This window comes from Pipistrellus kuhlii, unplaced genomic scaffold (genome assembly GCF_014108245.1).
Source record: "Pipistrellus kuhlii isolate mPipKuh1 unplaced genomic scaffold, mPipKuh1.p scaffold_m20_p_1, whole genome shotgun sequence".
NCBI lineage: Eukaryota > Metazoa > Chordata > Mammalia > Chiroptera > Vespertilionidae > Pipistrellus > Pipistrellus kuhlii.
Window position 1 is genome coordinate 46,627,974 of NW_023425404.1, and position 26,437 is coordinate 46,654,410.

The 26,437-nt window shown below is 39.6% G+C and overlaps 1 protein-coding gene across 4 annotated transcripts in view; it reads left to right on the top strand.

The window, feature by feature from the left end:
* Nucleotides 1-299: 299 nt before the first annotated feature.
* The window catches only part of CEP152 (centrosomal protein 152), an 85,621-nt gene continuing 59,483 nt past the window's right edge, over nt 300-26,437 (top strand). For 3 of the 4 annotated variants that reach the window (XM_036442829.2, XM_045582770.1, XM_045582768.1), the window contains exons 1-8: nt 461-902; nt 6,588-6,681; nt 18,627-18,730; nt 18,954-19,026; nt 19,108-19,386; nt 20,654-20,819; nt 24,551-24,691; nt 25,995-26,134. In XM_036442829.2, coding sequence (XP_036298722.1) covers nt 880-902; nt 6,588-6,681; nt 18,627-18,730; nt 18,954-19,026; nt 19,108-19,386; nt 20,654-20,819; nt 24,551-24,691; nt 25,995-26,134 — 1,020 coding nt within the window. In that variant the 5' untranslated portion in view covers nt 461-879. The other variant, XM_036442839.2, reaches the window with a different exon arrangement.

Sequence of the window (26,437 nt, forward strand, 5' to 3'; positions counted from 1 at the left end):
GGTTTAGGAATGGCAAGCGCAGGAGCTCATCCTCGCCCAAGCGCTTTGGCATCTCTAGGCAACCGGTAAACCTTCCCTCTCCAGAACCAACTCTTTTGTCATTGGCTCGCGAACCCACCAATGGGCGCGCAGGAGGCGCTTTCCCGCCACGTCTGGCGCCCGCTTTTAAACAGCCTGACTTTAGCAACTGCAGGCGGACTCCTCAACCAACCTTGAGCAAGGCGGAGACTTTCGCCGCCAGGTCCCGCCCCACCCCGGCATGGCCCGCCCACAGGGGAGCCTCTAGTGGGCGATTGGAGGAGGCAGCTGTCCCTCAACAACCTCAGCCCTCCGAGTTCGGTTGTGACTAGGAAGGAGCCAGCAGATTGGATCCTGGGTCTGGGGGTTTGCTAGGAAGTTGGATTCAGCCGGGGCTCTAGTTTCCCCGCGGTGACAGCGTCCGCGGCCTCCGGTGAGTATCGATTAGTCCCCGGGCTTGGGGGGTACAGTTAGAGGGGGTGCGAGATCCTCCGGATTGTGGCTGAGGCTTCCGGGAGGGCTGACCCGCCCCCTCCCCAAATCCCTCGGAGGTGCATCCCCCTGCGGGAGCTCAGCCTTTGACTTTGAAGTGTCATTCTGCTCAGCTGTGACCTCTGGGAGGCCCTCTTCTCTTCTAGGCTGCTGGGGTGACCCTAAGCCTCTACACGGGGGACCCCCTCCGTGGTCACCCTGGCGCCGCGCCTGGCTCATAGTGGGTGGTTTATGCACGTGTGTGTGGACCCAGTGCATGTGACGCCGGCAGGCAAAGCCCGCCACCCCGGGCATCCTGGGCTCTGTGCCGGGCATCCTGGGCTCTGTGCAGCTTCTGCCTCGCGGAACCTGCTTGCTTTGCCATAGCTGATGCCAGACGACGCAGCTCCTGGGTAAGGCCTCTGATGAATTCATTTCCTCGCTCCATCCTCTGGGATCCCTGACTTGATTTGTCTAAGCTGCTGTCATTAGCACGGATCACAGGTTATTGTCATCTTTTGTTTATATGTTTATGTTCTTCCACCAAGTCCCCGTTAAGTTTTGTAATCTTGAGCAGTGCTTGGTACATGGTTGAACGAACGAACGAACGAATAGACCTCCTAAACCTGATATTGCAAGCCTAAAGCAGGCTAGTGTGCTCCGGCTATTTGCATTCTAGAAGAGAAGCAGGCATGTAAGCAAATAAGTAGGATTTACTAACTCTCAGAGCTCTTATAAACCTCTTTTGTGGCACCTAACGTTTTTTATCTTATAGTCGTGAACTTATAGTATGATTTAAGCTGAATTTCGTGGTATCCTTTCACCATATGTGACAATATTTATGCACTTCCTAGATTTGTGAATGCATTCAAGTAATTGCCTTGGAATTTTCTTTTTTTTTTTTTTTAAATTAGGCAAATTAAAAAAAATATTTTATTGATTTTATACAGAGAGGAAGGGAGAGAGATAGAGAGTAAGAAACATCGATGAGAGAGAGTCATCCATCAGCTGCTTCTTGCACACCCCCTACTGGGGATATGCCCGCAACCAAGGTACATGCCCTTGACTGGAATCAAACCTGGGACCTTTCAGTCCCCAAGCCGACGCTCTATCCATTTAGACAAACCGGTTTTGGCGGAATTTTCTTTTTTTAAAAAAAAAATATATATTTTATTGATTTTTTTAGAGAGGAAGGGAGAGGGATAGAGAATTAGAAACATAAATGCGAGAGAAACATCTATCAATTGCCTCCTGCACACTCCCTACTTGGTGCCAGAAACCAAGGTACATGCCCTTGACAGGAATCAAGCCTGGGACCCTTCAATCAGCAGGCCAATGCTCTATCCTCTGAGCCAAACCAGTTAGGGCGCCTTGGAATTTTCTTTTGTCTGGAATGAAGCCATAAGAAAAGCCATAAGAAATATAGAACAAAAGTGGAAAAAGTGATTAATTCCATCAGGGAACAGGATAGGGAGGGCATTTTGAAGGAGGTGGCATTTTTATCTCAGAAGGGGTTGCGTTATATAAAAGTTTCCCACAGGTTAAACGCTTACCTTTTCTCAAATATTCTAAATGCTCTCTGTCCCACCTCTTTTGTAGCTGGCCTACTCTTATTCAGCGTTAGTATCATAATAATAACTAAAATGTATTGGTTGCTACACAGTGCTAAGCACTTAATATGCATTATCTTGTGAAGCCTTATAACCAATCTTGGAGGTAGGTACTACTTTTGTCCTCATTTTACAAAGGGAGAAATGGAAACACTTTGCTCAAAGTTGGGCAGCTGGTAAGTAGAAGAGCCAGGTTTGAGCCCCGGTTGTCTGAATGAGTGTCCTCATCCTTCACTTCCAACCGTATTGTGTCCTTGAACATCCATTTCTGATTAGAAGTCGTCCTGTGAAACTTCCCTCAGCCTTTTTTTCTTCTCAAAGTTAATATTTGCTGTTACTTTTCTCTATTATAAAGTAATAGACAATGTATCATTGTAACTATTAATATCATTGTTTCCCTGAGGAACTGTTAGCTTCCCACGTCTGGTACTATGTCTTGGATACATCTGGGATGTAACCAGGCACCCAGTAGGTGTACAGTAAAGTTTTATCATAATAATGAATCCATGTAGGGTAACATGAATGCATTATATTCATTCAACCAGGACTCGTTGTGTGCCTACCATATCCAAAGGGTAGGGTAGATATATTTAATTTCTGCCTTCAGAATGCTTGTAGACTCTTAAATGAGGCAACAACAAGATGTTTTAGTTTAGCTTACCGCTTTGTGTAACTAAACATTCATTGGTCTTCCTTCTCATTGCAAGGAGAGCAAAGACAACGTAACTGGGGACAACAAAATGAGGACGGAGGCCGAGCCCTTCTAATTTGAGTGTGAGAAAGGGCACACCATAGTCTTGATAACAGGTTCAGAAAAGTTATCTAGCTGGAAGAAAGCATTAACTAGCTTGCTATGAAAAAAGCATACTGGACACACATTCTGCCTCTTGATTTTTAAATGATCAATCAATAAATACAGAAATATTTAATTTTTATTAGTGGCATAGTATTGCCAAATTTATTCAAGAGTATGTTTACTAGCCCTGGCTGGTGTGGCTCAGTGGTAGAATTTAGGCCCGAATACTGAAGGGTTTCAGGTTCAATTCCCAGTCAAGGGCACATACCTGGGTTGCAAGTTCATTCCCTACCCCTGTGAAGCAACCAATCGATGGATGTGTCTTTGTCATATGGATGTGTTTCTCTCTCTCAGGGGAAAAATTGTCCTTAGGTGAAGGTTAACAACAACAACAAAAAAAAAAACAAAAGAAAAAAAAAAAAGAATTGTCATGTCAATTGCCTATTTTTAAATTGTTTTGTGTGTGTGTGTGCATTTCCCCCCCCTCAATTTTGTGTGAGAACTGTATATTGGGACTTTGTCATGTATTTTGCAAATATTTTTTTCTCATTATCATTATTATTATTATTATTATTTTATCTTTGGACATTTTTAGTGATGTATTTTTCCCTACATAATTTTTAACTTGTTAATGTTATCTTTTGCTTTATACAAAACTTTTTGTGTGGTTAATTTCTGTCAAGTTTTTCCTTTATGGCTTCTGGGTTTATTATCTTGCTAATTCTTTTTCTAAAGCAGGCTCTTTTATTGTTCTGAATATTATAGTAAAGTCTCTGATAGCAATGGTAATTGGTAGAGGTTAATACGTTGAAGAAGAACATTGGAATTTATTTTAAATTTTAATTAAAATACTAATTATCTTTTTAGTTTTTTTTTTTCTTTTTCTTAATCACAGTTAGTTTATCAAATTCCCCTTTATGCCTGTGATAGTTCTTAAGCTCTCTGGTATTTCACTTTTCAGAAGGAAAACTTGTTTGTATCTTTCCTTCTACAATGATTTAGATTTTGGCCTTTTCAGATATTTTCACATTTCTTCTTTAATGAGATGGTTTGAATTTAAAATGTAATTTAAAAAAAGATGTTATTTGATCTTTTACATTCTCTAACTTAAAAATCAAAATACCAGCCATGATTGGGTAGGTCAGTTGACTAAAGTGATGACGTCCCCATATGCCAAGGTTGGGGAGTTTGAATGCCTGGCAGGGCACATCCAAGAAGCAACAGATGAATGCATCAATGAGTGGGACAAGAAATCGATGTTTCTTTCTCTTTCTCATTCTCTCTCTCCCCTCTCCCCCTTCCTCACTCTCTAAATCCAATAAATAATAAAAAATGAAAATACCTTATAGAATTCATTATTCACTATCTGAGAAAAAAGTAGGCTCCTATAAATCTTTTTTTTCCCTTTAATGTTCAACACATTACTGGCATGTTAGTGAAAGAACAGCTCCCCTTCTTTTACCTAGTAAAGAAGAAATGAACCCAATTCCACCTCTGGCTTTAATGATAAGATTCAGGAAGAGGTGAATAAGAATCAAAAGCAGGAAAGATTATTTATGCCTGGAGACTTTCGGGAAGTCTTTAAGATCTAGCTGAATCTCATTTCTTTTTATGGGGCCAGGGTTTAAACGGCCTACTATTTTCTTTATCTATAGATTGTGTAGACTTGATGTTCACAAGCAGTAGTGAAAAAAAACCATGGATGTGAGCTTGCATGCTTTCCCCTCTCCACTTCAGCTCTAGTATAGACTTGTAGCTCAGGGGTGGGGAATGTCTGGCCCATGGGCCATATAAGGCCCGTGAAATCATTTGGTCTGGCAAGGCATTAGGGGTGAGTTGATTAAGTGTTTGACCAAATAGCAGGCTAGTTTTTAAGTTGATCATCTTGGATGGCCTGCAGGTGATGTTACATCTATCCAAATGGTGCTTGGCAGAAAAAAGGTTCCCCACCTGTGTTGTAGCTGCGGGGGGGGGGGGGGGGGGGGGGGGAAGAAGAGGGGGAGGGAGAGACAGGGGTTAGGCTCCCCAAGCATAGATATTTTCCCTCTCAGTGAAAGAGAACACATGTCCCCTCCTCTTAGCCCTGGCACAGGAGCAGCAAGGAGCAGGGCAGGCCCAGGCGGGTTTACAGTCTATAGAGTTGAAAGTGATGGGCAGGGTGTAGGGATCCAGGAGGGAGGGATAAAAAAGGTGGACTGCAAATTAGAGTCTGGCCAAGAAACATAATTCAGACCTTGGAAAACAAAAACGGGACACATGGGGATTTCAGCATTGAAAATCCTGTTTGTGTTGACCTGTAATCCCATATTTCTCCTACTTTAAAGTGCACGTTTTAACATCTGCAAAGTCAGGCTGCATTTTAAAATTAATGATGTGTCATAATTTAATTGGCCACCCCTTTCTCTTGGTGGTACACATGGAACTGTGTCATACCATCCGGGGGACCTCAGATCTGATGAAGTGGGATATCTTTTCCTTTGGAGCTGTTGGCTTATGTAAAAGCCTGTGATCAGAGCTCCCAGCTGTTCACACGAAGGAGTGGAGTTCTTTATGGCAACATGCTTCTGGATGGCTGGGTCCATGTTTCTTATTTCCCTTCCAGCTTAATGACATTTTAGAGCCTGAACCGTGGAGCGAATGAGCTGTGGTGCAGGCTCCCTTCAGAGTGCCTTTCACTGGCCCTCGGGAGGGCCTGCGTGGAGGGCAGTGGCAGGGTAATGGATGGCGCCCGCCTCCTTCTCTGTCAGGATTGTTCTGAGCTTTGAAAATCTGGGTCGTTTCTGGGCAGCGGCAGGATCCCAAAGTATAATTCACATCATCGGCAGCTTTTTTCAGTGCGAGAGCTTGAAAACCCATTTCCTGCTGCTGCTTCTGCCACGGCGGCTACCGTTCTCCAGGGAGCCCGGCTGTTGCCTTTGGAATGGGAGCTCCACGGTGGTACCACTTCACAGCCTTCGCTTCTGTTTTTCCGGAGTATTTTTCCCCCCCAGAACCTGATTTGATCAGGTTTAAGAGGAGGACATTAACCACTTAGAGTTTAGTTGTGTGCAGTATGGAGTCCACCCGATTGAAAATGGGTTTTAGGTTCCAATGATTAACCTAATTTTTTTGTATACAACATGAACTTTGGATTTGTGACATTCAAAGGAGGGAGGCAGTTGCAGTGGGTACTACCTGTGCCATACAGAATACATCCAATTAGAAACTTTGAGCATGTTCTTAAGATATGTATGTTTTGGGACATTTCTAGTTTATTATTATTTTATTTTTATTTTTTTGTATGTGAACTAACATCTTACTTTAAAATAAAAATCTTTATTGTTGGAAGTATTACATATGTCCCCTTTCATCCCCATTGACCCCTTCTTCCTGCCCCTCTGCCCCAGGCCTTCACCACACTATTGTCTGTGTCCATGGGTTATGAAGTCTTATTGTTTTAAGTTATACTTTTCAGAACACTGGAAAGGTCTGTTCATCACTTTATCACATTTTCCCCCCCTGTGAATTTCTGTTGTACTGCTATTTTCTGTGAATCACAGTTGATTTGTAGGAACTCCCTTTATATTGGGAATCCTAACCATTGGTCACACGTGAGTTACAGACGTTTTCTTTGTGTATGGCATCTTCTGTATGGTCTGGTCTGCCGGGAATTTTGGGACATTTAGAAACCAGACATCTTTCTTGTCCCGCAGGAGGACCATGTCACTGGACTTTGGTAGTGTGGCACTGCAGACACAAAACGAAGATGAAGAATACGACAACGAAGATTATGAAAGGGAGAAAGAGGTGAGTTGCTCAGGAAAAAAAAAAGACTCCAAACCCAATCTTAAACCATTTTATTTCCTTATCAAAATTATGTCCTTGTGTGTCATGTTGAAGGAGTGTATAATCCCCTCTGAAACCTGATCAATAGTTGGACTAAAGGTGGTTGAGTGGAAGACTTCCATTTTTGAGACGAGAATAGAACACAACCTTGAATGATGCCACTAGATAATGGTTGGATTCTCTAGGCTAGGGGTGTCGAACTCAATCAGAGAAGGGGCCAAAATCTAAAATCCAGCCTAAATCGCGGGCCGAATGGTTTACTGAACAGTCATAAACTGTCATTGTGATGGAAACACAGCGGAGTGCAGTGATGACAGCGCGGTGCGGGCCACATTGCAAGGCCTGGCGGGACTGATTTGGCCTGCGGGCCTTGTGTTTGACACATGTGCTCTAGGCTGTTTCATTTAGGAGGTAGTGGCTGGCTTTGGAGGCAGAGGCCTAGAATCTAACTGTTTGGAACATTGTGTTGACCAAGTGTGGCAAGGTCCTTAGCTTACTTCTTAGTGGAGGGCAGACCATTTAAAAGTAAACAAATGAATGAAGTCTTTGGTGCTGCAAGGATTCAGGAAGCCCCATTTTGGGATGCCAATTAATGCTGGGGTTCTTGTTCAATATTAAGAAAGGTTCAGCAGTCTGGAGAAAGGCTGCTTACTTAGTAGTAGATTAAGTAAGAGTCCAGAGACGAAAGATAATTTTGAAAGGCATTGGGGGTCAGAGGAGCTTTAGCTAAAGGAGCTCAGTTCTAAGTTCTCTTTGTCTTAGGACCCCTTGCTTTTTATTAACACAATTTTTCCTAAGGCAAGGTGGAAACATACACTTCAAAGGGTAGGGTTTCCTACAAGAAGCATCGTCAGATTGGGGAATAGCCTTCGGCTGTTCATGTGTTCAAGTCGGAAAGAGACCCCGTGTGTCCACCAAACAGCTGTTGGGATTGTGTGAGCAAGAGCTGAGTGGTGGAGATGGGGCAAAGAGGTGGGCTGGGCCAGATCTCAGTATGTCATGGTGAGACGTTTGTAGTTTATTCTAGGAGCAATGGGAAGCCAGTGGAGAATTTTAAGCAAGAAAGTAATCATATTTTTGAACGATCTATGTAAATGCTGTGTGGTGAATAGACTAAAGGAGAAAAGGAGTACACGGAGAAGGTTTTATATATATATATATATAGTGCTTAGAATTCTTGGCACGTAGTAAATGGTGGCAATAGTGATAGTTGCAGTTGGTGCAAGTCAGCTTACTTGTTGGCATTGTTTTTAGTTTGAGTCAGATTTCTCGATTGACTGGACTGTGATAGCGGGTTTCTTCTGCATTGAGCCTGTGCTTGAGAAGGCACTTTGTTAAGGGGCCCATTAGTGTTGACAGGAAGCAAGGGATGGGGCCAGTTGCCCTTGTGGTTGGCAGTACATTTAGGGCCGAGATACAGAACTGTCAGCTCAGTGGGCTTTGTCCAAAGACACGCGCTATTTGGTTGTCTGGTATTTTTAAAATATTGAATCTATATTTAAAGATGGGAAATTGTCATATAACAGTTCAGATTTTCTGGTTTGTCTTGAGACGTCCTAAGCCCTGGCCACACGGGGCCTGTGTCTGCACATGTGGCAAGGGGGCTGGAGCTGAACAGTGGCTCTCCCTTCCTGCTGGCCACGGTCCCCACCTCTCACACAGACATGGGCTCCACTCTTGGACCTGCCAGCTTCGCTCTTACAGATTCTCTGCCAGGTCCCCGAGGGACTAGGCTTTGCGGCCCTGGCCAGGGTGTTTGGATTTTGACAGGGTCCTTCACAGCAGTGTGGCAAGGACAGGGATGGGGATTTTCTGTTGCTTTGGGAACTCACAGCATGAGGTTTTCATGGCCCCAATGGCTTTGCATAGTTTGCTGAGATTTATCGATAGCTACTGGGATTCTTGAGAGGATCCGTTTAAGTAATTATTTAAGTAATTACTATAGTCGACCTTAGAGAAGAGGAAAAAATAAACTGACAGGATTTTTTTTTATCAGAAAAGATAGTAGTAGAGAGATGGAGAGAGTATTGGAGAGAATTTGCTGCCACATGTATTGTGTGGTGAAAGTTTTAAAGGGATACTGGTATTAGTTAAGGAATCAATTAATTGTAGATAATATACAAAATAGCCATTAGGATAACCTCTTTTTTTTTTTTTAAATATATTTTTATTGATTTTAGAGAGAGGAAGGGAGAGGGAGAAAAAGAAACATGGATGGGCTGCCTCCTTCATAGGTATGGGGCCCACAATCAGGCCATGCGTCCTGACTGGGAATCTAACCGTAACCTCTTGGCACATGGGATGATATCACATCTGCCTGAGCCACACCTGCTAGGGCAGAATCATTTCTTGATAGATGATGTGCTGGGGTAGGGAATTTCCAGAGGCAAAGAAGCTCTTTCGAGGTAAAGTATCTGTGAATGAGTGTTTCTGGCAGAGTGGAAGAAAATAACATATAGATGATATGACTGACATGATGATTATGGTTTGTGTTAATAAAATGTGTTTCGTGTTAATAAACAGTGGTTTTACCTTTTTTAAAAATTGCTTCAAGGTATGGAGTTGATACCATGGATAAGGTTTCCATTGGATGGAGACTTTAAGATTTTCAGCAACAAACTTCAGAATTATTCATAAAAATCCAGTTATCTGTACATTTTGTCACTGCAAGTTAAAAGGAGAAGCTGACTGATCAGACCTAAGTTGCGTGCATATCCAAAAGCCTTTTCGAACCTCCCCACTTCTGAGCCTACGGTAGCAGAACAGTTAGATGTCAGCTGTGGCCTTTTCCTGCCTGCCTGGTTGGTAGTTGTGGGATTGCTGGCTGGGTTGTGAGTGTTAGCAGTGGGCCAAGGCATATGGCTTCTCTCCTTAGTGAATCCCTTCGAATTCAGCTCACTTGTGTGGGTGGAATGCCTGTGTCAGTGAGGACGTGCTGTAGGCTATATCTGACTCAAGAGTCTACCTCGCTAAGGATTTTGAGATCCTCTCTTGGCAGAATAATCCTGGTTTTGGTCAGTTGCTAATACAAGATGCTTTACCAAGTTGAGTTTTAATTTTGGAGCTCTGGGTCAGTTGGGATTTTTGTCCACACTTTCCCCTAAGTCACTGAATAAGCCAGAGTCAAATTCTAACCTCCCTGCCCTCCTAATTAGCAGCTCTATGATCATTAACTTGTCTTTTTCATTTCTATTCCCTCCATTGTGTGATTGAAGAGAAAATGGAGAAAATGTATTTAATCTTCAGAAAACCAGAGGATTTAGTAAAGTGATTTAATATTCAGAGAACACTTAGACCAGTGGAATCTCAAGTCACAGCCCACCATGAATAGACCCCCACCACCCCCTTTTTTTTTAAGCTCTAAGAATTTTGCAGAAAAGGCAGTGTAATCGTTTCTAACTTTTTACCTTCTAATTGGTTTATTGGTAAACGTTTGGCTACTATGGGATAAGGCATAGCAGATAAACGCATAACTCAGAGCCTCACCCAGTGTTTCACCCGAAACTCCCATCTCCTACCCAGTAAACAGGACAGATTAGGGTGCAGGTGAGTGAGGGCGATGATACCATGGAGCCATGGTGTTATGTCCGTCAGTAGTCATATCCCTCCCATTCCTTACAACTTTTTGGAGTTCAATACTTTCTTGCTGTACCATTTGAGAACTACTGATACAGTTCTCTGTTGCTACTAAGTAGACCTCATCCAAAACATGTTAGGCGAAATTTTACTGGAATAGCTGGCCCAGAGAAGAGGAATTGAAAAGTTCTTTCATGAACTCATTCTTAATGTGACACTGTGGTTTTACAAAATACGTTTCACTCAAAGTCACTCTACTTTGGGATTTCGCTGTCAGATTTTAGAGAAATATAGTTGATATTGTGATGGGAATAGTTGTTATAAACTTCAACGTTATTGGGAAAGCCCTGGCTTCAGGCAGAGTGTCATTTGGGGGTCTCCCGTTTCTTGTTTCTCGTATACAGGTGCTTTATGCAGTGTCACCAGAAACAGCTCTGTGATCATTGCTCGGTTCTTGATAATAAAGTTATGTATGCATGTACATATTTTGGAGCTGGTGGTCTTGGGGCAGCAGTACTTAGTAATCTGTGCCATCCAGATAATATTTGCTGATGTTGGTTCATTTAGTGATGAAATATTCGGAACTTGGAAAATGATCTTGAGTAGAAAGGGCGGTGGTTTAAGTAGCAGATGGCCAACAGAAACTTGCACCTGGCAATTCTGATTTGAGGCCCTTTTGGATTTTCTACTGGTCCGCCTCTATTAGGAGAAGAAAGCTCAGTTGAACTTGGAATTGTGCATTTTAGAGATAAGGTTTCCATTGTATCACCTTTCTTTCACTTTTTTTCTCTCTCCTTTTTACTGCCTGATTTGATATAATTATGGAAGCATTTTGATATTTTTGTCCCCAGTAGAGGGAGTTGTAAAGCTACTATTTGTTTACATTTTATATTATTTGACCTGTTTAGTGGAAATTTCTTGTCATCACCCAAGAAAATCAAAGAAACAAATGGTTGAGTATTCATATTTTTCTGACATATATATTTTTTTAGCAACTTCTTATACTTTATCTAGATGGGGCCTTTGAGTGTTTCCCATACCATACGGGTGTTTTTTCAGGGGTGGCTGCAATGGGAACAAACACATTGGGCTCTGGCAGCCTGCAGTTTGCATACAAACAGGTAGGAGTGGGTGTCTCCCAGTGATGATTAAATGTCCCATAGAAGAAAATAGGTGTGGCAATGGAGAGGGTCAGTAAATGCGGTCAGCTCTGGGGCCGTAATCCTCTCTTTACCTGGGCCTGCTCTGTACCGCCTCAGGGCCTTGTTTGCTGACTGTGCGGAGAGGTTTGGCTTGGAGGCGCTCCCCTGCTCCTTCCAGGCATAAAGTTCTATCTATTATGTGTCGTCTGTGGTGCGGCCGGTGTTCGTCTCACGTTGCCATATTTCTTTTTCAGAGACGTGGCAACCTAGACAAAGTCTTCCCCACTAACATTATAAAATTTAGTTCAACTCATGGAATGGATTTTTTTTTTTTTTTTTTATCCTGCACAGAATGTAATTTGTCAAACTGAAGTTTTAGCTGCCAAGTTATTTGGCTTGTTATCAAGCCCATAGAGGGCCTTTTCAAAGATGTTTTTAACTTGGCTCTTAGGTTAGAATGAAGATTCTGCTTAGTGCGTATATCCATAAAAGTATTATTTAGTAATTCATCTTGTAAATGATCAGAATCTTTACAGCATACTTATGAGGTAACCTGTTCACAAGGCACACGAGTGTTGTCAGTCCATTTGCTGCTTTGCTCTGGGGAGATGTATTGTACACAGTTTGTAAGCTGAGAAGTCTTGCTTTCATGAATATTGAGGATTATAGGCTCTGAGTACTGTCTGGTTAGTTAATTTAAGTTCAAAATCCTAACAAAAGGTTTATGTGTTCTCTGTTTTACGTTTGCCCTACACGTACAATAACATTGGGTTATTGTAAAGATTTTTTGAGTAAAATGCCCTCTTTTAAAGGAAGAAACAGTATGAAGTAGTAAAGGAAGAGAGGTGTATGGAATTTTTAGAATGCACTCGACTAGAAGCCTTCGCAATAGTAAATTATCCTTTTTTTTTCCTAGGGAAGGCAACTCTTTAATTACTAAACTCAGCTGATTCACAGTAATATCCCACTGAGAAGATTGCATTTTTCTACCACAGCGTAATTTGACGTATTTGAAAGTAATGAGTGGAATTAAATCTTGTCGTTTATAAGGATTGTTATCTTTGCCCTTGAATCTATTTGGTAGTGGGTTGATCTTTAATGAGGAAACTTTATAGTTTCTAAGATTTTCAATTTGGCAACATGCATAAGTTGATCTGGTAATTCTGTGTTTTATGGCACAAGGTTCCATGACCAAAAGCAAAATCCATTTGACAGTGAATATGAGGAGAGCACACCTAAAAAAACATTTTTTTCCAGTTTTTTCATTTACAGTTGACTTTCAGTATTTATTGGTTTCAGCTGTACAACTTAGTGGTTAGACATTTATATAACTTATGAAGTGACCCCCCCCCCCCCCATAAGTCTCACACCCACCTGACAGCATATGTAAATATTGACTATATTCCATATGCTGTACATGACATCCCCATGGCTATTTTGTAACTGCCAAGAATTTGTACATTTAAAAAAAATATTTTTACTGATTTCAGAGAGGAAGGGAGAGGAGGAGAGAGATAGAAACATCAGTAATGAGGGAGAATTATTGGCCTCCTGCACGCCCACATGGGGATTGAGCCCGAAACCTGGGCATGTGCCCTGACCAGGAATGGAATCATGACCTCCTGGTTCATAGGTGGATGTGTAATCACTGAGCCATGCTGGCTGGGCCCATTTGTACTTCTTAATTCCTTCACCCTTTTCACCCAGTCCCCCAACCATTCTCCCCTCTGGCAACCATCAGTCTGTTCTCTGTATATATGTTTGTTTTTGTTTCTATATCTATAAGTTTTGTTTTTGTTTTGTTTGCTCGTTTTGTTCTTTAGATTCCACATATAAGTGAAATCATATGGTTATCATATGGTATTTGTCTTTGTCTGACTTATTTCACTTAGCATAATACCCTATTGTTTTGGCAAATGGAAAGATTTCATTATCTTTTATGGTTGAGTAATATTCCATTGTATATACGCACCATGTCTTTATCCATTCATCCTTTGATTGGAGTACTTAATTTGTTTGCATTTAAAATAATTATTGATAGACTAGAGGATTCGTGCAAGAATGGACCTTCCTTCCCCTGGCTGCTTCGCTCTGGCCGGAGCCGCCTTTCCGCTCCACCTGGCGCTGCCTTTCCGCCTTCCCATGCTGCCCAGAGGCCTGGAGCATCTGGGGTGATGCGGAATGCCTGAGTCCTGCCCTGCCCCCAGCGGTTTGACGCCTGAATTTGCAAATTAACCTGACATCTTTGTGGGTTAATTTGCATACTAACTCCTGATTGACTGGCATGTTACTCTTTTATTAAGTAGATATATAGTCATTGTCATTTTATTGTTTTTTGATTGGTTTTATAGTTCTTTGCTCATTTCTTTTTTTTAATAAAATATATTTTATTGATATTTCACCGAGAGGAGGAAGGGAGAGAGATAGAGAGCTAGAAATGCCGATGAGAGAGAAACATCAACCAGCTGCCTCTTGCACACCCCCTACCGGGGATGTGCCCACAACCAATGTACAATACATGCCCTTGACTGGAATCGAACCTGGGACCTTTCAGTCAGCAGACCAACGCTCTACCACTGAGCCAAACTGGCTTCAGCAGTTCTTTGCTCATTTCTTAATCTCTTGTTCTCTTCTCTTGTATGTTGATGACTTTCTATAGTGTTGTTTTTTAATTTCTTTATCTCTATTTCTTGTATATCTTGTAGATTTTTGGTTTGTGGTTACAGTGTGCTGCATATACCATGCTATGTATATAGTAGTCTATTTTAAGTTGATGTCTGCTGAAGTTTGAACACATTCTAAAAATCACTACCATTTTTTCTACTCCTTCCATGTTTATGTTTTTGACATTATTTTTTATTTCTTTTGTGTGTGTTTGTATTTGTGTGTATGCATCCCTAAATTTACTGTTGTAATTACGCATGATCTCCCCACTTTTGCCTTTTAACCTTTGTACTAGCTTTAGTGTTGGTTGATCCACTGCTTTTATCTGCTGCTTTTATTAGGGTCAGTGAGAATTTTCCCCCTCATTATTTTCTTATTCATATTTGTGATTTTTTTTCCTTTCTCTTCTTAAAAAAGTCTCTAACAATTCTTGTAATACTGGTTTGGCTGTGATAAATTCCTTCAGGCTTTTCTTGTCTGGGAAGTTCTTTATCTCTAAATGATAACCTTGCTGGGTAAAGTAATCTTAGTTTAAGGCGTTTCTACTCATCACTTTGAATATTTCATGCTAATCTCTTCTAGCCTGCAAAGTTTCTGTTGAGAAATCAGTTTTATGGGAGCTACCTTGTAGGTAACAACTGCCTTTCTCTTGCTGCTTTTAAGATTCTTTCTTTGTTTCTAAACTTTGGGTTTTTACCGGTAATTAAGCTGTGTCTTGGTATGGGTATTTTTATGACTCTCTCTTCTTCCTGGACTTGTATGTCTCTTTCCTTTGCCAGGTTAGGGAAGTTTTCAATCATTTTTTCTTCAAATAGATTTTCAATCCCTAGCTCTATCTCTTCTCCTTTTGGTACCCCCATTATGTGATTGTTGTTCCTAGAGGTTTTTTAAACTATCCTTTTTTTTTTTTTTTTTTTTTAATGCTTTTTTGTTTGTTTGTTTCAATTGAGTCTTTTCTGCTACCTAGTCTTCCAAATCACTGAATTGAACCTCTGCTTCATGTAATCTGATGTTGACTCCAAGTAATGTAGTCTTCATTTCAGTTATTTTATTCTTCACTTCTGGTTATTTTTTATTCCCTCTTTGTTTAAGTTTTCACTGAGATCATCTATTCTTCCCCTAAGGTCATTGAACATCCTTATAACCAGTGTTTTAAACTCTGCATCTGGTAGATTTAAACTCTGCATCTGGTAGAATGCTTGCCTCCTTTTTTATTTTTATTTTTAGTTTTGTTCTGTTCTTTTATTTGGTACGTGCTTTTTGTCTCATTTTGGCTGTCTGTCTATGTTTGTGTTTATTAGATAGAGATTCTACATCTCTCAGTCTTGGCAGAGTGGCCTTATATAGCAGTGGTGCAATCTCCCTATTTACCTGAGCTGGGTGCTCTAGGGTTTTCCCTGAGTCAGTTGTGTGTGCCCCCCTGTTGTAGTTGAGCCTTGATTGCTGTTGGCACATCAGTGAATAGGACTGACGCTTAGGCTGGCTGGCTGTGATGACTGGCAATGATTGTAGTGGACAAGCTGTTGTGGATTTGCTTTAGTGGGGTTCTGGTGCCCACCGAGTCCCCCCTTTGGGTATGTCATTTGTGGAACTAATCGGGTGGTGCTCTGGTGTGGTCTGAAGCTGGCCACCAGGTGTTGGTTCTGGGGTCTCTTGGGGTAGGGCTCTCATGTAAGCCAAGGTCAGGCACTGCCTGTATCTGGCCTGGGTCCACCTGGTAAGAAGAAGAGTACACTTTGATTCTGGGCAAATGGAAGTATTGGGGGTGGGCTTTTGTTCCTGAGTGAGACTCACCTCATTTATCTTCTCTCTGCCCTGAAAGTTATGGAAGTCAAAGGAATATGGCCCAGCTATACCAAAGAACTTTATGGAGAACGTTTTTGAAGGTGAAGGAAACGATTTCAAATGTTAGCATATATAAAAACATAGTTTATAAGGCATTAAATACTACAGGGATGATTTTGCTGATAGATAAGTTTACTTATGGATCCAGAAACATTCAGAACTTACTGCTTATACTCAATTAAATTTCCTTTATAGATATCGATTTTGTTAATGCGTTTTCAGTTATACCTGTGGTGTCACAAAGAAAGTTACAAGAGCTGCTTAATTATTGCATAGCTTTTTCTGTCTTTGTGAGGGGAAAATGTACTGTTCAGATGTCCCTGTCAAACTTCCCCTGAATTATAAGGCTATGTACTTGAACCTCACTGAAGATTTAGAAGAAAGTATTCTTTCTGTACAGGAGTCCTTACTTGATGTAAGTATAAAATATTTCTTATTTCCCCCCCTGTATAATGTGTGGGCATAGTCTTTTTCCTTATAGCAGTGATACATAATTATAGACATGACAGGTTAGACCCGTCGTTGCCAAACTGCGGCTCTCGAGACACATGCGGTTCTTTGGCCCCTTGAGTGTGGCTTTTCCATAAAATACCATGGCCTGGGCGAGTCTATTTTGAAGAATAGACTGGCATTAGAAGAAGTTTAAGTTTAAAAATTTGGCTCTCAAAAGAAATTTCAGCCGAAACCAGTTTGGCTCAGTGGATAGAGCATCAGCCTGTGGACTAATAGGTCCCAGGTTCAATTCTGGTCAGGGGCATGTGCCTTGGTTGTGGGTATGCAGGAGGCAGCTGATCAATGTTTCTCTCTCATCAATGTTTCTAGCTCTCTTTCCCTCTCCTTTCCTCTCTGTAAAACAATCAATAAAATATTTAAAAAAAGAAAGAAATTTCAATCATTGCACTGTCGATATTTCGCTCTGTTGACTAATGAGTTTGCTGACTACTGGGTTAGACTATTTTAAAATACCTCATAGATGTTTTTCTTTTCTTCTTAGTAAATTTTGTCTTTGTAAAATCACTTTATTTTCACTTGAGGCTCACTGGTAATATACTAATATTTTGATATGTTCTGTTTGGTGTTTAGTATTGTCTCTTTTATGTTTCTATGTTCTTTATATCTTTGGATCAACTCTGATATGGCTAACTCTCAATATGATTTTTCAATTACCTTGCATGAGCATGTGGCCAATAGATCAAGGCCTGACTTATTTATATTAGTGTCAAATAAATTTTGAGATGAAGATAACTTGTCATTGAGTAGAATTATTTTTCTCTAATATAAAGAATATTTGAAAAGAACCAAATGAATTGAGAAAATCTTTTTTTTTTAATTTAAGTTATCCAGTGAATATTAGACATATATAAGAGAGTGGGGAGGTATACCCCCCTTCCCACCTCACACATCTATTTTTCATTCCCAAGTTTGATTTTACCAAAACTTAAGTTAACAATTGGAGCAGATCTTTCAGGCCTTTCTTAAAATATTTTTGTTTAACTTTTACGATATGTATTTTGTTTATGAACTTTTAAAATTATAAATGTAATTCTCAAAAATGTTTCATAACTACATTTCATTTTTTATTATAATGATAAAGTAGGGAAAATCTGTCATAGGCTAAGAAATGTTTCATTTTCTTCCTTCAGGGTTTTACACAGAGTATTTAATATCTTTAAATTTCACTCATTGCATAACTTTATGGGATTGATTTATGTGCTATGGAGGGCCTCAGTTAACTTATTTATTTAACTGGTGCTTAATTTGAAAGAGAAGGCATTATAAATAGTCTTTTAACTATTTAGTAATATAGTATTTAAATCTGTTACAGTTATTTTGGGATTTGATAATGTATTGAGATTTGAGGAAAAACATTTACTGATATATATTGAAATTCAACAGATTACACCATTCATCTCTTTATCACGGTTTATCTGGAAACTTAAATGAATTTATTCTATATCTAGTTTTTATAGTGACAATGCTAAAGGTATGAGTTTTCTAGAAAAAAATTGGAGATCTAAGTCAGATGCTTTTATTGTTAGTTTTCGAGTTATGCTTTTGAGAGTGCCACCTGTGGAAAACTAAATCTTACGTCTCTTTTCACTCAACAGCTGAATATTGCATATCTTTTCATCACTGGAATTACATGCTGTCTACTAGTTAATCACTCCCTAGGAGGTTTTTGTCACATTTTTAGAGCTTTTAATAAGGGCTTCTAGGCCACCTGCTTCTTTTTCTGCTGTTCTCACCACCTGGGCAAAGCCAGTCTGGCAGTTCAGATTTCCTGCAGGAAGTCTGGTTATCAAGTCCCCAAGGCCTGGTTTCTTGTAGAATAGGATTCTGAGACTCACATTCACCCTGCAATAACATAATCCAGTGATTGTACCATTATTACGACGTGCTGTGTTTCCAGAGAGAAGTTTTTAAGTTCTAATGCAATGTTATGTGTGTTTAAATCTAAGGCCTTTGTAGAAAAAAATAAAACCTTCTCATATAAATCCTGACCTGATCTATTCTCCAGGTGGAATGGTGAAAGTACCTGGTGTGGAATTGATGACGTTATTAAGTGTAGAAATTAGGAACTTCTTTGACTTTTACAGTTGATTCTTCATTCCAGGGCAGCTGTGGCTTGGCATCTTGTTCTAAGTCAGTGTGTTATTGACGCCCACTCTCCTGTCTCAGTTGCAGCAGCTACTCACAGACCTGCCTCATGATATGCTGGATGACGACCTGTCCTCCCCCGAGCTCCACTCTTCGGACTGCAGCGAGGACGACACAGAGGGACGGTAGGGCGCGAATCATTTTCACATGTGTATCACATTCTGCAGGTGTCCCTCTTTTGATTCCCTGCAGGTTACAATAATGTAGGTGATTGTAAAATTGTGGTCTAATTCTTAAGCCTGTAGGTGAAGGTTGGAGGGGAAACATGTTAAAATCTTGGGGTTCTTTGTGATAGCTGCGTCCAAATAAATGATAGGCTCTAAATCGAAAGTGTTGATTTTTCTCAAGACCTCATCCTTCTGAGCAATTGCAGAGGAACTGGAATGACCATCAGGTGCTGCCTAAATCTAAAAGTGCAAATGTGAGTATCTGGTGTGATAATGATTTTGACAAGGGTGGGACTAGATCTTAGTGCTTTTGTCTTACTCTTGTTGTCTAATAGGACTATAATGAGATTCGGGATATATACATGGGAGAGAAAATCAGCAATGGCTGGGAAGAGAATCCAAATAAGACTGAAGAGCAGCATCCTGGGTACCATCCTGAAGAAGGTGGCGATGAAGGCGGGAGGGGTTACAGTCCTCCGAGTAAATATGAACAGACTGATTTATACCACCTTCCTGAAGACTTTAGGCCATTTACTAATGGTCAGAAGCAGGAATTTAATAATTTGCCAGCCAATGTAATTAAATTTTCAGATCCTCAAAGGAACCATTTTCAGGTATTATAAGAACTTGACTTTTAAGAATTTGCTTATATGTGCCCATACATGTGTCTTTAAGGAATATATATAAGTAGAATGATAAGATTTATTATAAGTATAAACAGTTCTGAGAGTGCATTTATTCAGGCTCATGCTGAATTAGTCATGCTGGTTTCTGTTTACAATCTAATGAAATCATGATTTCAAGTCAGAAATTTAAAATATCATAGAGGCTTTATGGAGACAGTTAATTAAACATTAAGAATTAAATTTGTCAAAGAATAACACTCCTCATTTACTGCTGTTTCAGGCTTGTACCACTTCGCTATGCTTTAATGAGAAGCTATGTTTAGATATCTTGATACAGTTTTTTATTTTTTTAATTTATTGATTTTAGAGAGAGAAACGGAGAGAGAAAGAAAGACATCAATTTGTTATTTCACTTATTTATGCATTTATTGGTCTATTCTTGAGTGTGCCCTGACCAGGAATTGAACCCACAACATTGTCATATTGGGATGATGCTCTAACCAACTGAGCTACCTGGCCAAGGCTGATACAGTTTTAAAGCAGTAAATCTATTTATTTAATTATCATGATTTTCTAGTTCACCACCCTTATAACACATTTTAGATCAAACACTTCAAAGCTGATACCTGTTTTGTGATAATAATGGCAGTAGATGGGATGAATGTTAAGGAAAGAAACACTCTTTTTTTTTACTTAACCCTGTCAGAGTTTAATGAAGTAAGACCTTAAGATACAGTTAGCTGTTTCTTAGACTTTCTTAATGATAATGAATGCCTCATTTTGCCAGTAACTATTCTGTGTCCCCCAATGACAGGATAATTTTTTTTTCTTTTAAAGTGATAATTTTCTCTTTTGTCTCTGTAGAATAGTATTCATTCCACAAAAGTTACTGAATATTACATATGAGGCATTGTATAACATGTTCTTGGATATGTGTATTTTTGTGTTCCCAGGATGTTGGCATCATCTAAATCATTCTTAAATATTTATGTACAGTCTTGATAGAATTCTTGAATGTTACTTATGGGATTGGCCCACTATAAGCTCAAAAGTCCAATTAAGATATGAGAAATTATATTTCACAGACTTTTAATAAATAGTGTTAAATTACAGTAAGTTATTTTAAAGCAAAGATGTCTGTATAAAATTTTAATTATACACAATTAAGTTTTGTAACAAAATTAAGATGATTAAGGTAATTTTTGAGGAAAAGGCCAAATCCTAATTGTCAATTTCATTTATCATCTTATAATAGCAATTTGGTACACCGCAAGCTCCCAGTTGTCCAGTGTTGGAACCATATACAGTGGTATATCAACCTTACCAGCCTCCTGCTCAGCACAGCGACTCACCACCCCAGGAGATAGCAGGAAGTGACACATTTGAAGGCCTGCAACAACAATTCTTAGGAGCTAACGAAAGTATGTATCATGTTTATATATATTTAAAAAATATATATTTTATTGATTTTTTACAGAGAGGAAGAGAGAGGGATAGAGAGTTAGAAACATCGATGCGAGAGAATCATCGATCAGCTGCCTCTTGCACACCCCCTACTGGGGACGTGCCCGCAACCAATGTACATGCCCTTGACAGGAGTCGAACCTGGGACCTTTCAGTCCGCAGACCGACGCTCTACCACTGAGCCAAACTGGTTTCGGCGTGTTTATATTTTTTAATGATTGGAGAATTTTAAACATGTTAAGCATGTTCAAGAATTATTTCTTTTTTAAATATGGTGATTATATTGTGGCTGGTTTTTTGAAAGAACCCTTATTATTAGAGATATAGCTGAAGTACTTATAAATAAACAGATATGAAGTCTAGGATTTACTTCAAATAATATGGTGATGGGATTCATTGTGCTTTTTTTTCTACCTTCTTATATATTTGAAATTTTCCATAATAAAAACAAAAATAAACATTTCTCAATTGTACATTTGAGTTATTGTAGTTGGTTCAGATTTTTCATTAGTTTTATATTTTTCTAACTGAAGTCTAATTTGGAAAATGAAATATAGTTTTCCCTTTATTCTAGATTTTTTGTTATATAGAAATGTAATTTAGTAAATCAGCCATTATCATCTTACTTTTTCCTTTTGACTTTTAGACTTTTAATGTAATAATTAGACAACTCTGACATAAATTACTTTATGTTCAGAATTGAAACTGGACTCCTATCAGGTTTAGTCATGTGGTACTTACCAAAATTTTTTTTGGATTGTATATGTATAAATATGAAAATGAGAAAAGTAGCTATGAGAGCATTTTGAGGAGATAAAACACCCAAAACCAAAAAATCTAAACTTAGACTGACCTGAATTAGTTTTGTCATACACCCAACTGGCATTGTCTACTCACAGGCATGTGAAAAAGGTAATTATTGTGCATATTGGAGAACCATAGTGATTATAGGGTGTGACAGCAAGTTTTTTGTTTGTTTGCCTTAAGGGAGTCATGTTGGATATTGTTAGGTTTCCTGGGTGACAGCCAAGGAGAAAGCTGGCCTTCAGGCTCTAGCTCCACAGAGCCTCAGGCTCCAGACTCACAGGCCCTCGGGAGTCAAAGCAAACAGGGGGGTGGCCTCTCTTAGTTTATGCTACTGTGGCCCAAAGCGATGAGGAAGTGGACAGTGAGTGGCAGAACTGGTTTGGGGGGGCGTCCATAAGCACCACTACAGGAGTCTGAGGCATGGATGGCTTCAGTTCCCATGGTCAGTTGGTCGTTCTGCATATATAACCTTTTATCATTTTCTTAATCTGCATTTTGTCAGGTTGATTTATTTTTTGTTTACATCAGTTACACCTGTGCCTAAACTTGACATTTGGAAGTTAACTGAGTAACTTAATGGCAGTGCCAGATTTAGTGATTAGGGCTTCCTACCAACAGTCTAAAAAGATGACCTGGGAGAGGCGTGGGGCTTGTACACTGTGTTTACTCCTCCCTTAAGGCCAGAGAGAAAGTTAACTTCTAACAAAGTTTTCTATCTTCAGTTTTTTTTTGGGGGGGGAGGGGCTGGGTTAACCATATCGCTTTTTAAAAAGAGGCCTGCTTTGTTTGCTAGCAAGTAAGAGCAGTGGTCTAGTAGAAAATGCATTCGTCATTATGTCGTTTAAGCTTTATCATCCTTTGAATTCTCACCCCTTCCCCGCAGTCATTTTTAAATGTTCCCTAATGTGACTTTAATCATTTGTGAAAGAACTCCTCAAAACTCTTTTTTGTTTACATCAGTTACACAAGTGCCTAAATTTGCTCTATGCTATTGAAATTTGTGTCAATGTAAGAAAGCAATTGGCCTCCAATTAATCTATTCATTACTTTGATTCAGCTGTTTTGTGCCAGCATAAACATTGCTGACATGTACACATAAGGAACTGTTTGACATTGAAATTGGGTTTCAAAAGAACTGGTGGCCCAGAAAGAAATTCTCTACAGACTAATTCATATGCCTTTCAGCATAACCATTATTGCTTGTCTCATTTTCGATTCTTATATTTCCAGTAGGACATGATCTCACTTATCTAGGGGAAATGGTGAACAACATAGATTGATGAACAAGAATAGACCCAGAGATAAGGAGCCATGGGTCAGACTGTTGGAACTCAGAGGGAGGGTGGGGATAAAAGGGAGAGATCAACGGAAGGATTTATGTGCACACATATGAGCCTGTCGAGTGGTCGTTCACATTCGTATATGCCTGCACTTGTGCCTTTGTGGGGTAGGAAAAGAAAATTACTTTGTTATTTCAAAGCCATGGGGGCATGAGTGGGGGTGGGGATGGGGGATTCGAATGGGGGGTTGAGGACAAATATGTGATACCTTAACCAATAAAGAAATAAAAAACAAACAAACTGGGTGGCATGCGGGAGACTGTTGCTCTTTGGAGGCCAGTTGCTTTCAAATACACATCCAGAGCCCAAAAAACAAAACAAAACAAAACAAAACAAAACAAGAAACTAAACAAAAAACCATGAATACTATGTAATCCCCACTCCTGCTTTAATAAAATATTTTGAGGAGGATATCTAGAAATGTTTTTAAAAAATGGTTTTTATAGAAGCCGATGTACTTAATTTTCAATTTTATGAGATCATAGAACTCTATGCTATTGAAATTTGTGTCAATGTAAGAAACGTCCAAACCTGTAGAGAATTTTTATGGGTTTATTTGAGCCAACTGATGGCACTGCTGGCGAACATATGCTCCTAGAACAGCAGCTTTGCAACTTATTTATAGAATCAAGGGAGAAGTCATCAGGGAGGTGGATGAAATCCAATGCTGGTAGGTTAAGGGGCCGGAAGAAAACACAGCAAGAAAAACTCTAGCATTGGATAAGAGGCAAAATGGGCAAACACATACCTTTACCTTGGTGGGTATAGGGTGATTACATTTACATCACACAGAGATGGCCTGTGGAGAACAAGATAGCAATAAGGGGTTCTGTGGTCTTGTGCTCTGGTGCCTGCACTTGTGCCTTTGAGGGGTAGGGAAAAAAAATTACTTTGTTATTAATATTTCAAAGCCATGTATCAGAACGATGGACAGGGTTTCCTTAAGGTAAAGATTGGCCTCTGCCAATGATGCCATGGGCCTGGGACGTGACTACCCACTGTGACCTGCCCCGTTAGGATGTGACCAGATCATCTGTGTGGTTACTTTTGGTCACAGGGCTTGTCAGCCTGCCATATGTTCCCCTGAGCTTGTCAGGCTTATTGCATAGCCTGACACATTTTCGTTCACATTCGTATATATTTATTTTTAATTAGCCGACATGGTAGTGATGAAGGGTTATACTCTATACACTAGTGACATTTCAAACTTTTCTGGCAGTGAGCACAGTAAGAAGTGCATTTTGTACATTGTGATGGGGTCTACAATACTTACCGAGGTAAATGAGTGTTTGTAACTAAAACATATGTTCCACAAAATCACAAAATAGTACTCATTTGTACTACATGATGGACTCTGATATATTCTATTATAGTCTCTATTTTTTTGTTTCTTTAAGAAATGCTAGCCAGAATTCACTGAATTGTTTTCATGACACTCTGATGAGTAGTACCCACAGTTTGGGGAAACGCTGCCCTGAATGACCACAGATTTATATTTTGGAATGCTTTTATCTAGTGAATTGTCTTTCATTCCAAATCAGGTTCTGCAGAAAATATGCAGATTATTCAACTCCAGGTTCTTAACAAAGCAAAAGAGAGACAGCTGGACAATTTAGTTGAAAAGCTAAATGAAAGTGAGCGTCAAATCAGGTATCTGAATCACCAGCTTCTGATAATCAAAGGTAAGATGACAACTATCCTTTATGAGGTATGCTAGAGCTTAGATGCCTTGTTTCCAAGATCCTCATTTTAAATATGAAGCTTAGCGAGTTGACAGGTTTGGTCAGAGGGGTCATAGTGAGTCAGTCAGAAGGAATCAGAACCTAGGACTTTGACACCTTCTTTGGATCACTTCTCTCCAGAGCATGCTGTTTTGAGGTCCTCATTTTCTCTAACTTCTCCCTCCTCTTCTTTCTGTTAGGCTGTTAGAATAAGTGAACATTATTTAACTATGCTGATAATATCCTGTCCTAAAAATTTGTTGATTAATTTATATTGGATGAAGTGTTACAATACCCAGTGAGACTTGTGATTAGTCCAAGATATTTTCTGAGCCTACAAACTAGCATTAGGTTTTAATCCAAGGAAGAGACAGTGACCCTGAACTCCTTCAGGTCTGCCAAGGAGAAAATGGAGCCACACATGGGAGAAGCACACAGAGTAAATACAGATTCAGAGTCTAATTGCTTACTTTTTGTGCTTTCTGTAGTTTTGGTCCATGTTGAACTTTTCATTTATAGAATAATTTTGTGACTGCACTCCAGCTCATTTCAAACTTAATTGATAGTGATAAAGGTATCTTTCTGTAGTGATCATAAATTTTATTTTGAGAGAAGAATTTGTAGGCTATTATATAAAGTATGTGGGAAGAATTTAAGATTAGGTGAATTTAATAGTTCACTGCAAGTATGTATAGAACATAATTTGTCTTCAGATTCCTTTTCAAATTTTTTTTTTTTTTTTTTAAATTTCAGAGAGGAAGGGAGAGGGAGAGAGAGATAGAAACATCAGTGATGAGAGAGAATCATTTTAGGCTGCCTCCTGCATGCCCCAACTGGGGATCGAGCCCAACCCTGACCGGAATCTAATGATGACCTCCTGGTTTGTAGGTTGATGCTCAACCACTGAGGCACACTGGCCGGGCCCCCAGATTTCTGTTCTGATTAACAGTTTTGTCACATCTGTGTAACTTCTCAAATAAATAGAAGCTGAAGTCATTGTTAGGAAATCTTTTGGTCCCCAAAGGGATACAATCAGATTTTTGAAGGAAGAGGTTCTGGTTCTCTAAATTTTTTTGGTGTCACTCATGCATTCTTTTTTGGAACTTTTCTGGTTTTCTCTAAATCAGCTAAAGTTCATTAAATGAATTAAATTGAATGCAACAATTTTTATATGTGATTTAGATCTGATATTTGACAGAGATTGTGTCAATTGGGGTCCCTTCACAGTAACATATTATTCCTGTAAACATTTTTAATGTCCTAGATGAAAAGGATGGTTTGGCCCTCAGCCTTCGAGAATCACAGAAACTCTTTCAGAATGGAAAGGAAAGAGAGATACAGCTTGAAGCACAAATCAAAGCACTGGAGACCCAAATACAGGCATTAAAAGTCAAGGAAGAACAGGTAAATATTTTAACTATTGATGAAAAATTTAGTTACTTAACTTTTGGTATGGTAGGACTAAATTTAGTTCATATTTTCTTCCATCATAAGCCTGCTATTTTTAAAAAATATATATTTTATTGATTCTTCACAGAGAGGAAGAGAGAGGGATAGAGAGTTAGAAACATCGATGAGAGAGAAACATTGATCAGCTGCCTCTTGCACACCCCCTACTGGGGATGTGCCTGCAACCAAGGTACTTGCCCTTTACCAGAATCCAACTTGGGACCTTTCAGCCCAGTTTCGGCTAGCCTGCTATTCTTT